General features: G+C 42.4%; 1 protein-coding gene across 5 annotated transcripts in view; it reads left to right on the top strand.

Moving 5' to 3' along the window:
* FILIP1 (filamin A interacting protein 1) overlaps positions 1-13,817 on the top strand; it is a 107,217-nt gene that overhangs the window by 54,265 nt on the left and 39,135 nt on the right. For all 5 annotated transcript variants that reach the window (XM_044421618.1, XM_044421617.1, XM_044421616.1 and 2 more), the window contains 2 exons: positions 9,663-9,836; positions 13,454-13,632. In XM_044421618.1, coding sequence (XP_044277553.1) covers positions 9,663-9,836; positions 13,454-13,632 — 353 coding nt within the window. The remainder of the gene's footprint in view (positions 1-9,662; positions 9,837-13,453; positions 13,633-13,817) is intronic.

Raw genomic sequence — 13,817 nt, 5'->3', positions numbered from 1 at the left:
AGGCTCCACCTATTGGTTAAAATGGAACAAGTGTCACACTGTGAATTATTATATCCTGGCCTTTTTCTAGGTTTGCATGGTTTAATTGACTTTGAATAAAAGTTTATGCCAGATGTCTGGCCAGCTGACCTATAATCAAAACAATTATGCTGTTGGCAAAACATGAAATAAGGATGTGATTATATCTTCAAACACAAATGCATTAATTTCCCTTTGTAAATAAAATAAGTGACAGTTTTGGGGTGGGGAAATCAATCTCTGTAGTTAATTATTAGACCACCTCCAGGATTACATTGAAACACTGTTGGATCACATACCAGATTTCTTCTGACTGCAAAATAAATATGCATAATGCATATCACTAATGACACTGTGTTATGATCTCCCTGGGACTGAACCTAACACATGAAGCATTTGGAAGCAGGTCCTTCAAGTGCAGGAGCAGGCACTGCACAACGGACAGAGAGGGGCAAAAGGCCAGGCTCTTAACATTTCCATTAGTCATGCCCCCTATTCTGAGGCTTCACATTATCCTGAGGAGGGCTCAGGTTCAGATGTTCACAAGTAACCTTACTTCAGGGGGAGCTCTCAGCACCCATCTATATATTCCCAGCCAGGTTACAAGGCTTGCTCATCATCTGACTCCAAGGATCGCTCCCCTGCAGATTCTCATCTCCCTCAACTGTGCAGGAGCATGAGATTGCAGAGATGCAGAAGTAGAGTCAGTACCTAGATGGGGTGAAGCCAGTAAAAGACCAGGCTCTGCCAGCCTTCTTAAGGCCTGGTAGATGGCAACACTTGCTGGAACAACAGCTTCTTAGGGGAGAACGCTCCCGTTAGCCCTTCAGGTACTGTGCTCTCCAAGGTCCTGACTCAACTCAGCATGACCCAGGAAGCCAGTGAACGCTGTGGTGCGGACTGCTTCCTCTGGGCCTCCTACACGGCCAGAACAATACTAGGACTGGCAAACCCCGAGTGTTGGTAATGCCTGCCAGTCACAGGGATCGCCCCATTTCTTTCTGTACCTAATGAGGGCTCCACAGCACACAGCCTCAGGAAGCTCAGATAGGTGCACTGCCTGTCCTCCCCATTTCTCTGTCTTGGAAAAATGTTATGTGTAAAGAAGCCCCTGGTGAATTAAGATTCAAGCATAGCAGCTTGAATTTGTTCTAGTGCAATAGGGGTCTACAAACCATGCAAGCTTGCTCACCCACAGATGTATGCGTTGTTAAGATCTCACTCAACACTGTGGGTGCGGGTTGTACCTAATTGCGGTCTTCCACCAGTGGGAGGAAACTGGTGGCAGAATGGAGTTCCTGTCTTCCATGCAGCCCCCACTCCAGATCTCCATTCCAGAGAGCTTCAGCTACGGGCAGTCTAGAGGAGATTCAGGATGCGCTCTGGGGGCTGGGGTGGGGAGAGGAAGGCAGAGAAGTCCTTTCAGGCAAATGGACTTCTGCTTACAGGAGGACTGGGTCCAACACTACCTAGCTGCCACATAGTCCATAGGTTGGGTAAAATTATATGACTCCTATCAGCTTGCCCACGTATTGAGATGTGCAGCTGGGGCCCTTCCCTTGTGCTCCTCCATAAGAACAACCAAGTTGGTGGACACGAGAGAAAGGGCTTTTCTGCAGTGGCCCCATGATGGCAGAGTGCAGTTCAGCTGGGTTTGGGAAGCCCCAACATTTCTCACATGACTTGCCTGGCATGGCAGATTTTTCTGTGAAAAAAACAGCCAACAACTATGGTTCGAAATCTGGCTCCCTCGTGTGTGCTTTTCATTAATGAAAACATCAAAGTCACAAGGGCTAGCCACATGAGAGTCATTTCATTGACTTTGGCACTACTTGTCTACCCATATCATCTACTGTGGCCACTCCTAATTAAATTCACCTGTTGCTACAAGCATGTGAGTCAGTTTCAATACATTACCCAATTACTCCAAGTGCTTGGTAGCATTTTAAGGAATTGTTTGTGTTGTTAACTATGAAGCAAATTGGCTGAAAGAGGGATGTCCAAATGACCTGAGAGCTCATCGCCAAGTTCTTATGCAGAGCAAATTAACTTCTCTTTTTGCTACTTGTCCTGCATTTTTGTGTCCTGATGTTTGGTTCATTGTCAGTATATAATTTCCGACTCTGCCTATTTGTCTACACACAACTCCCTCTGTGATTGTTTCTTTCCTTTTGCAGCTTTGTTGTATTCACTGTGGGAATTCTGTTCTTGTCAAAAGGAGATTTTATTTGACTTTTGATTTTATTCTTCTCTGGGAAAGTGGGGAAACTACACAGTCTCAGGGCCCTGATTAATCTGAAGGACAGACCAGACTATACGTTGAATGCATGACTGCATTTAACACGTCTGTTTTTTCCCTTTAAAAATAGCAGCTGCCAGGGTGTGGGAGGGGAAATCAGGATTGGAAAATTGCCATGTAGTCTTGTTGGTCTTGGCCGAATGGCTGTATCATACACAATTAGCAGAACTAATGGGTGCCCATAAGTATCCCTAGGGCAGTCTATAATCTTCCTGCAAGCCTCCAAAAATTGGTGGTGCAGAGAACAAGGCAGCTCTGGTTACCCACAGTAGCACCAGTCACTGATAACTTTATGTAAATGATATCTACAGATAGCTAAATATGTCCGTGAGAACATCTCTAATAACTGGCTACAGCAAAACTCAAGTCAGCTGGTTTATCCATTGTGATGCCTTCATTATTGAAGCATGTAAAACACACAACTCAAGACGCTTTGATTTGTGTGCATAATCTACAGTGACCTTCCAAGTTTGCTTCTTGCGGTGCCAAGGATCATGGAACCCCAGGCTCCGCTAACCTTCCTTTTGGTGTGATAATAGCGAACAAAGCTCCTTTTTACTGTCAACAAAACCAGAAGTGATATCTTTCAACCCTTTAAACACTGAGAGGGGAGAGTTAATTCCTTGTCATGGGAATTCCTGTCCCTGGGCCAGAGTACAGATAATGAATTATGTCAGTGAAAGGCTCTGGTGGCCTGTTCTCTCTTCAGAGAAAGGTGACATCATCCATGCAGTTCTCTGGCAATAAAGCAGAACCAAAAGCCGGGTGGGCAGGGACTCGTGAACAGAGGTCTCGCAGGGCTCATTTGATCTGTTCCAAAGCCCGGCGCAAGAAGGAGCAAAGTGAGGCTCCTCTGCATCCCCGAAACAGGCACCCCTCATCTTGCTTTCTAAACATTTGGGGCCAGGGTCCTCAGCCCCGTGGGAGACATGGTTTCTGTCAATGTGCACAGAGGAATATAACAGGTTCACTGGCTTAGATCGGTGGCCTGCCTGGTCCAGTATTCTTCCTCTGACATCAGACTTCATTAGCTAGTTTAGGGGAAGCAGCCAACAGCACAGGGTTTATGTAACAGGATACTCAATTCACTGAACCGGTCCAACGGGTTTATCGCTGGGCTATTCATTTGTGTGTCCTGAATAAGCTAAAGTTTGTAATCCGATTGCCTGTTGCTGTTCTGCGGCAAAAGTAACTCTCGGTTAGCAATATTTCTGATAGATGTTAATCTCTGCAAACTGCTGAAAGATATCTTTGGAGAGCTTGACCAGTATAGAGGTTAATGAAATAAACATGGATAAGAAACCATCATACATAAACACTAGAAGAAAGGAATCGTAGTAGTAAAGGAGGTTGCTCTGGCCTTGTTAACAAGTGTAACTGATGAATACTAGGTCGACCAGAATGGTGCTCAGTGGTTATGTGGCCACTGCTTTGAACATGGAAAATGGTGAACATACCTTAGGCAGTATTCATGCACAACTGGTAGCCAAGCTCTGCTTCAGATGGGACAATAAGCCTGGGTTTTACTGGATCTGTGAGAACTAGCTGGTGTGTGCTTTGAATGAGAAATGAGTCCTAATTTGCATGCCATGGGAAATAAGAATGCATAAGAACCACTGGGGAATGATGCAGATTATGCACCCATGAAAATTATCTTGAATATGTGATATCAGTGTTTCGGAAGGCAGGAACAGAAATGGAAAGAGAAAAGGAGATGTCTGTATTTAAGAAGCACGATTGTATGTATGCTACTAAATATAAATTTTCTCAGGGCAACTCACAACAATAAGGGTAAAACAATAAGAATAAATAGACTCACAGTAAAGCAATACAAAATTAGATCAGTGAATAAAACTAGTAGCAATAAAAGGCTGGCAGAACTAAAAAGCTGAGGGCCTGAGAAAATAGCAAGTCAATGGCAGTTCAATGTAAGCAAGTGTACAGTAATGCACATTGGCGGGGGGGGGGGAATCCCAACTTCAAGTATGGGGCTGATGGGACGTGAGCTGGCAGTGACATAGCAAGAATGGGATCTTGGGGTAGTGGTGGACAGCTTGATGAACATGTCAGCCCAGTGCTCAGCTGCTGTGAAAAAAGCAAACTCCATGCTAAGCCTCATTAGGAACAGAATAGAAAATAGAACTGCCAAAATCTCACTTCCCTCGTGCAAATCTTGGGTACGACTGCACTTGGAATATTGTGTTCTGTTCCAGTCACCTTACCTGATAAAGTATATTATTCATTTGGAAAAAGTACAGAGAAGGGCAATGCTTAGGGGACTAGAGAAGCTCCCCTACCAGGACTGTTTAGGTGGGAGTGTTTAGCTTAGAAAAGGGGTGAGTAAGGGCAGAAATGATGGTGCTGTTTAAAATAATGTATGGTGTGGGGAAAATGGGGAGGGAGAGATTTTTCTTGCTCTCCATAACATTTGTATTCAGAGTCATCCCATGAAGCTGATTGGTGAGAGTTTTGGAAAGATAAAAGGAAGTACATCTTCACACAACATATATTTCAACTATGGAATTTGTTGCTACTGGAAGTGGTGATGGCCACCAATTTGGATGACTTTAAAAGGGGATTGGACAGATTCATGGAAGATTAGGCTCTCAGTGGCTACTAGCCCTGCTTGCTATGTGCTGCTTCCTTTACTAGAGGCAGCATGCCTGCATACATTGGTTGCTGAGGAGCTTGGGCAGCACCCATCCTACTTGAAGGATTCTGTGGGCAACTGGATTGCCACTGTGTGTATGGAACAATGGTCTAGATGGACCCTTGGTTTGATCCATTATGGCTTTTCGTATGTTCTCATGTCTTCATCCAACACCAAAAAGCTGTGGGTGGTGCCAACAAAGCCTTTCTGATGAGAGGTTCCACTACTATGGCACCACAACTAAGATGGCCCTTTCTCAGTTCCTACCAACTGACAGTGGCTGTCCCTTTTCTTTCCAGCAGGTCAGAATTAAAGCTCATGACATATAGTCCTTTATGGAGGGCTTAATGGGTGTTGCTGTGATACACATCAAAGTGACTCTCTTGCCAGTTTGCTAGAGTAGCTTCTGCCCATGGGAAGAGTTGATTCCAGACTGGAAGTTCCCTTCCTTTTCCTAGAGTCTTGACTTCACCCTTGGAGTGGCTCATGTTGTTTGTGGGCAGACCGATCGGAACACCTGGCATTATGTATTTGGTTCATCTGTCTGGCCTGGTGCCAGCTTCCTGGATTGAGGAATTCACTTTCCCCATCCTTGTTCTACAATGTCTCCCCCACCTATTCCCAATGCCCAAGGTGGTTTGGCTCTCAGTCAGTGCCTGACCAATCTCACTTGTTAACCTTGACTGTTCAGAGCCACCTGCTGACTCTTTTCCTTTCTATTCAATTTATTTCACATTCTGTACCTGAACTGTCTGGTGGGAAATGCTGTCTTATGAGAAGGCTGGGCCCCACCTCCACAGCAGCATTCAGGCAAGGGTCTCAAATGATGAACTCGGTGCACAAAGCATCATTTGTGGGAGTGTTGTTCTAGCTACCCCAGTTCCCTAGTTCCAGGTCTGTAGGGCTTAAAAGCTCATTGAGTTAGTGCCGGGCTGAGTAATCCCTCTGCTTTTGCCATGTCACCTCCCCAACTCTCTCACTCAAAAAGGCAGGGGGATATTCATTGGTATTTAGGGTATAGGAAGAATTGTAATAGCAGGCATTGGAGGCTTACCATTAAAGATGTGGGATTCCCAGTGGGAAAGATGCCATGTTACAATGTCCCAGTGGGATCAGCCATCCTTTCAATAGTGTTCCCGGGAATCATTGCTACATCATGATGGAGCATTGTTTCCACAGGGAAGCCTTCTCTGCCCTGTCCCCATACAGATGTGTTGGACTACAATGCCAATCATTCCCAGCTTATATGATCAACTGGATGGTAATGATGGCAATTATAGTCCAATGGATTTAGAGGTTACTGGGCTGGGGAAGGCTGACAGGGCATTCTGTCTGAAATTAGGAAGTGACATTGCTAACAAACAAGTGATTAGTGTGGGAGAAGAAATTCTTGATCCCCTTACCTCCATCTTTAAAGAGTATTAGAATTTACCACCTCAAATAACAGAAAAGCTGTTGCCAAATACTTTGATCTGGTGGTACTTTGGTCCTGCACTACTCAAATTGTGCTCCGCAATGGACTAGAAATCAGTAGGGAGGTTTAAAAAACAGGAGAGTTTCATTTTGGATTGTAAGGTAACATCTTAGGCATATAGCACTTTTGACTGTACGAGAGCAGGTACCTGAATTTCTTTAAATGCTCAAAATGTAAGGTTTTACTTATACCCTCTGTTAGGCCAGTGTAAATCTTAGAATTTAGAAAATGTGCCACTAGTATAACCACAACACTACATGGGGGACCCATGACTGTATCTTATTTCTTATCTTGGTACACAACAGCTGTTGCACTATTAATAAACTGACCAAAGTAACACACCGTACTTATGCTGAGGGATTGACAGTTACGATTGTAGTATAATCAGAAGAAGAAATATGAACTTTCTAAACTCTAATCTTCTGTTTCTTGGTGCTTTTAGCTATGTGTTCCTAGCTGTCCACCATGAAGGCCAGAACATCCTGGGAAGTTAATAATACCCAATGAATTCCAAGAATGTTGTGGAGGATATTACTTAAAAATAATGCTAATTGTCTGGCTTCTTTACAACTGCACAGTGTGCATTGTACTATTGAATCAACAGATCAGTTCAGTCAACAAAGCCTGAATAATGGCTTAACACAGAACATCTATTAGCTACAAATCAAAGTTGTTGGTACCTAGAAGTCAAGAATGTTTTTAAAAGGAAAAGAAACATGTTGACTTAAAGCATTCGTTAGAGATGGCCCTAAAATAAGTCAAGCAATGAGCTGGTATTTCCAGGCAGCACAGAAAATCTCAGTAAATGTCCAGATTGTTCACAGATTATATTTTGACCCAAAGAGCAACTACTTCCAGCTACATCCTGTACAAAGTAGGAATGGCAGAAGTTTGAAGACTACATGCTAGGGGCCTTGAATAACCCCAAGTGTATCCTACCAGAATAGAACTGGATGTAGCCACAGGTATGACTAGTCTAGATTTTTTTCCTAACTTCAATCAGGCAGTCATCTCTGGAGTTTCACAGGCATGCCCTTTCATGTCAACTAGACCACTGGAGCTGCTGAAGCTGCTTCTATATTTATCTTCCCACCTCTTAGAAGGAGAAGATGAAAACCTTTACAAAAGTCCTACCATCTGTTAAGCTGATGAGTACCACCATAAGCCTTTTGGAGAATGTTTCCAAGCACTGTGTGGGAAACATTCGCTGGCCACTGTATCAGGCCTTGTGTGGCACATTAAAAGGCTCCCCCTCCCAACCTTTAAAATGGTGGTTAAGATAAGCTTACGATCCACATTTTACATTTAAGTGTTAAAGCTGGATCTGATTTTGTTTGATCTCAGTCTCAATCTCAATCTCAGATCTTAATTAGCCATGTTTTAGTAATTGATATGACTGAAAAGTGGGTAAAAACAACCAAAAGAAATAAAATAATAACATGAAATAAAAAGCGTGACCTGATTGTGATAAGAACATAACAAGAACCATGCTGGCTCAGACCAAGGGTCCATCTAGTCCACCATTCTGTTCACACAGAAGCCAACCAGCTGCCCACAGGATTCCACAGACAGGACACAAGTGCCTCAGAACCCTCCTGCCCAGTTCCCCAGAAACTGGTGTAGCTAGGAATACTGCCCCTCGTGGTGAAGGTAGCATATAACCCATCAGGCTGAGTAGCTACTGATAGTCCTTTCTTCCATGAATTAATCCAGTCTCCTTTTCAAGTCCTCCAAAGTGGTGACCATCATGACATTTACAGAAGTAAATTCCCTCATGAATATCCTGCCATTCATAGGGAGGGCCTGGGCTCTAGTATTATGAAAGAAGGGGAAATCTCCCTATCCACACTATGAAAGATTTTGTACACCGCCATGAAGTCTTCCCTTGTCCTTAGCATCTGTTACTGTGAAGTTTACTGCTTCCATTCCTGCAAGCTTCATTTAGCTCTTACAGCTAAGAGCTATGGGTAGACCTCTTGAATTGGTCTAATCCAAGGGTAGATAATATGGTGCATGAGCATCAATGCACCCACTGGAACGTTTTTGGAGCCAAGCCATTGAATCTTTCCCATTTTTTTTAAAGAAAACAAATGATTTTTCACAGGGCTTTTTTTGTAAAAAAAAAAAAAAGATGCCGGAACTCATGCCGCCAGCACGCGACCACACACACCAATCCCAAGCTGAGCAGCATCCCAAGCCGGGTGGTGCGGACACAAAAGCAGCCCGCAGGCACTATGTTAATGACGTTTGCTGCTGACCTGCTACACCGACAGGTGATTCAAAATCACTTCGTAAAATCCATTGGGAAAAACGGTGCCAGAACGCCATTCCGGTGCGTTCTATGACAAAAAAAGCCCTGCTTTTTCATATTGGCAGTATCACTGAGAATTAGGTTCTTGTTAGTACTAAAAGCAATTCAGAGAAATTGCTTGGTTTATTGGGGCTCAGACTCCATTTCAACCTTGTACTCAGCTTTGGGGGGCAGCTTAGTGGTCCATAGCCTCTTCGTTCATAATAGACATTTTGTGATGGTGCTCAAGACAGTTTCTCAGACTGTTAAATGAACCTAAGGCTGAAAAAGGTTGCCTTCGCCTGGTCTAATCATAAAAATAATATAATAATTAAGTTAATAGAGTATAAATATAATTCTATATATTATATACAATATATAAAATATAATATACACATATAATTTAATATATGCATAGTATACATACATAACATGAATAATCCTGTGTTAACAGCCTTCTCACGTAGGATCCACTACACATCTAGCAGAAATTCATTACTAATATTAATGTGTTCTGCAAAGCAGTACTTCTTCTTGTCAGTCTCAAATCTAATCCCAGTCAATTTCCAAGGGTGATCCTGACTTCTGGTTTTGGGACAGAAACACTCTGTTCACACTGTTTACTTTTTTAGAGACTTTCCACCAGCTTGTCCCTTAGACCTATTTCTAAAAACAGACGGACAGAGAGAATCTTTAGCCTATCTTCATATTTCTTTTCTTCTCTGTATATGAGGCTTCCCCCTCCTCCCAAAAAAAGAGGAAAGGAACCCTGTATTATTTAGTTATGGGCACTCTTGGCACTTTGGTGGCTGCACAGCAGAGGAAGAAGCTGGACTGGTAGTATCCCTTCTGTAAAGAATGCTGCCATTTCATTTGGTTAACAAGACTGACACAGTGATTTTCACATAGTAATACGAGTGTGAACTTGCAGGCTAGAGAAGATGTGATCCATATGCTGAAGACAGAGAAAACAAAGCCTGAGGTCCTGGAGGCACACTATGGATCTGCAGCTCCAGGGAATGTCCTAAGAATATTGCACAGAGATGCTCTCCTTGCCCAAGATAAATCTATCGGAGAAGATGTTTATGAGAAGCCAATTTCAGAGGTAAGCTTCTTGCAAATCATTTTAGGAACAGTGCATCAGGATGTCCTCTTAACTTGTGTTCATTTGTACTTCATATTTGCTATCTGCTTTAGATAGCGATAGGCAGTACCATGACAGAACACAAGGACACATGTCCCTTTCTCTGCTTCTGTCTTAGTGTCTCACATGGTACCTTTAATGTCAATGTGGCACCTGATAGCCAAAGCGCTCCGGGCAATTTACAGAGATGAAAACCTTGAATATTGATACTGTACATAATATAAAAACAGTTTACATGTAAACATATATACATATGAACACACTAAAGTTGTACCCAGTTGACTAACTATGGTGACAATGAGTTAACAATAAGCACATTTCATTGTGCAAAGAGTTCCTGAGTCCAAATTTGAGAGCCATTGTGGTGCAGTGGTTAAGATTGTGGGACTTGGACTCAGGAGATCTGGGTTCTGGTCTCCATTCATCTATGAAGCTCACAGGGTAACTTTGGGTCAGCCACAAACCGTCAGTCCAGCCTGCTTTACAGGGTTGATGTTCAGAGAATAAGATTGAGAGGAGGAGGAGAATTATGTAAACCACCCTGAGTTCCTTGGAAGGAAAAATGGTGGGATATAAATATAATAAATAAATAAGCTTGTAATTTTATGTGTACTTAAATGGGAGTAAATTCCATTGAAAACCATGCTACTTTCTTCTGAGGAAACATGCACCAGATTGCACACCAGATTGCGCTGTGAAGCTTTAAGTTTGAAACTAGGGATACTACTATGCTTGCAAATGCAGATTTCTAAGCAGCACAGCAATTCAATTACCAAACCACAGTTATAACTGCATGTTGTCATGGAAGCTGGTTGAATTTTCTCCAAGAAGAGGGAGAGATAGACAGAGAAATTTACTAAGCGACCTTCCTATGCCCAGTTGTACAGCTGCCCTGTATTCACCACAAGACAGCTGTTCCTGTCCCAAACTGGTCTGGCCAGCAATATCTATAAGCTGCTTTATTGACATTGTTATATAGCACAAGAGCCAAGTGTTGTGGGTCTTGTCAGTTCCCACTGATGCAGTAACTAAGGGGACTCCTCACAACTGTTTGGAAGCTGTTGAGAAGGTTCATCAACAGCCTGAAAAGCAAACATTTCAGGAAAACTACTTAGAAGGGGGCTGCAGTGAGGACTCACCCTCTGTGTTTCAGATCATAGCTCACAAATTCCTGTACTTCCAGCTAACTCACTGATTATGTATAAAATAAAGAGCTCTCATTCATTCATTCATTCATTCATCCAATTTATATGGCTCTACGTTAGCCCACACTTGGGCTACAAGCAACTAAAATTTATATTTTAAATTTTAAGCTGTTACAAAAAGCCAAACAAGCTGTAACAAAACAGCCAAAAATATAAAGCAATATAATCCACAAATTAAAATCATTACATAAAAACTTTTAAATAAACAATTTAAATTTAAAATAAAACTATAAGCCAAGAATGGTTAAGAGCATGGGACTGGGACTCAGAGGATCTGGGTTCTAGTCCCCGCTCAGCCATGGAGCCAACTGGGTGACTTTGGGCCAGTCACAGACTCTCAGCCCAACCTACCTCACAGGGTTGTTGTTGTGGGGATGAGATGAGAGGAGGAGAGATGATGTAAGCTGCCTTGAGCCCTTTGTAGGAAAAAGGCAGGATATAAATCACAATATAAATAAATAAATAAATAAATAAATAAATAAATAGGGTCAGGTTAAAATCAAAATTACCAATAAAATCAACTATTAAAATAGCTGGAGAAATGATATGCCTTTGCCTGGCACTGAAATGATAACAGTGATGGTTCCAGGTTCACCTCTCTGAGAAGCGTATTCCAGAGATGGGGTATAACCAGCAAAAAGCCCTTCTTCTAAATGCTTAAGAAGTTAAAAAGTTAAGTTAAAAACCTCCCTGGCAGATTTTTCCTTTAGAAGGACCTCCTGGCTTGATCTTAGCAAATGGGTAGAGACAAATGGGAGAAGGCGGTCCTTCAGGTACCCAGGGCCCAAGCTGTTTAGGGCTTTATATGTAAGTACAGGTACTTTAAATTGGACCCAGACTTCCAGTGGTAGCCAGTGTAAATGGGGCAGAGCCATGGGGCAGAACAGCTATTCCCCAACACCACCTTCTGGACCTGGTCAGCCAGTAGGAGCAGAACCATTGCAAAGCAGTGGATTATTATTACTAGTGCTTTGTATGACTAGAAGAGAGAATGTATTCACCCTTAAACAGAAAGGAGGAGGATTACTGACTGCCATTGATAGTAATTATTAAAAAGTAATCACAATAAATGCTTTAAAACTGCTTTGTGCAATTTAATCTTGAGCAGTTATAGAAATGGGCTTTTGAAGTAGGGATTTGTTAGGATTTCATTTGGTCCACATTTCAAAGCAAATTGACCTGATCCACACCTCCTGGGATAAGATGTGAATTGGAATGCTGTTATTTATGAAATGTTGCACATCTGCAAACTTTGTGATGCAGTTCCAGTTCAAATAACAGAACAAAATATATGTATTTATTGCTTATTTTATTTTAGGATAAAATAACTTTAGAGAGCAATTCTATGATTCCTAGAGAGTACCCCAGGGCCCACAGGATAGTTGGGTTTCTCCTCCCAAAAGTATAAACACTGCTATAACTTCGGGAGTATCGGGGAGGGACTTAAAAATCAAATCCCTCCCCTCATTTCAGCCCCCAAACTCTTTGCAGCCATTGTCGAAAGAAGCACAGTGTCTGTTTTCCAAAATCACGAAAGTGCCCTTGGCAGGCATCACAGGGGTCAGAAGCAGGTCATTTCTGTGGGCAAGGAGGGGAGGAAAGAGCAGAGGTCCGGGATACAAAAGATCCTATGACATCTCCAGCTTTATCCCTGGCAACACAGCTTCTTCTAGTCCCACCTAGAGAAAATGGGTGTGTGTTAGTGTGTGTGTGTGAGAGAGGAAATGGCCTCAGTCACTCCTTTCATCCTGCTGGCAGTAGCCTAACTAGGCACTGGGTACTTGGAAGCCTCCAAGTTTGGATCTTCCTTCTGACATGGGTGCAGCCTTGGAAATGCATTCATTTAGATAACATATGTTTAGAAGTAGATATATTTCAGGCAGAAATACATTCCATAGTATGCTCTGAAATATTAATTTTCATGCTGTTTTTTTTAAATTAAGTTTAATGTATTAATGGGGTGAAATGGCATTATGAAATGAGCATATGCAAAACTGACATGGACTAGAAGCAGACTGATCCACCTGTCCTAACCTTGCTGGCAGTCATCCCATCCCACACAGTGAAATCTCTTCCCCTCATGAAATCGGAAGTGGTCTACCTGATAAGCACCCCATGCCTCCAAACTTGCATCCAAATCCCTTGCCACCAAACTCGCTCAGGGCATCATTGCTTAAGCAGCTTGATTTGTTAAAAGCATTGAAACCTCCTTGGTCTGTGATGAGTGAATTAAATATTTAACTCTATGGAAAACAGAAGGGTTTGTTCCTACTAACTGCTCCTGAACAGTAACAGAGGCCAGGTCACATTCATGTCATACAACATCCTTGTTTAGTAGATTAACACAGCTCATTTTATATTTCAATAAACCAGCTGGACAGACTAGAAGACAAGCAGAAAGAAACTTACCGGCGCATGCTCGAACAGCTTCTATTGGCAGAGAAATGCCATCGACGCACAGTTTATGAGCTGGAAAATGAGAAGCATAAACATACAGATTACATGAACAAGAGTGATGACTTCACCAACCTCCTGGAGCAGGAACGTGAAAGGTGAGCATTAGAGTGAGCCTGTTGAATAAACCCTGTATTACTTTGAAAGGAAATGGAAGGCTTTTAAATGACTTTGTTCCAGCAAACTTTAGAATTACAGATATGATAGAAATAGAAATGGGTTCACATTTAAGAATTGCTTTTCCAATACAGCGTGCCACCACTCATCATATATTCCTGCTTCA

The sequence above is a fragment of the Varanus komodoensis genome, unplaced genomic scaffold (genome assembly GCF_004798865.1).
Source record: "Varanus komodoensis strain SLA01 unplaced genomic scaffold, ASM479886v1 scaffold12, whole genome shotgun sequence".
Lineage (NCBI taxonomy): Eukaryota > Metazoa > Chordata > Lepidosauria > Squamata > Varanidae > Varanus > Varanus komodoensis.
This window is presented reverse-complemented; position numbering and strand designations above follow the sequence as displayed.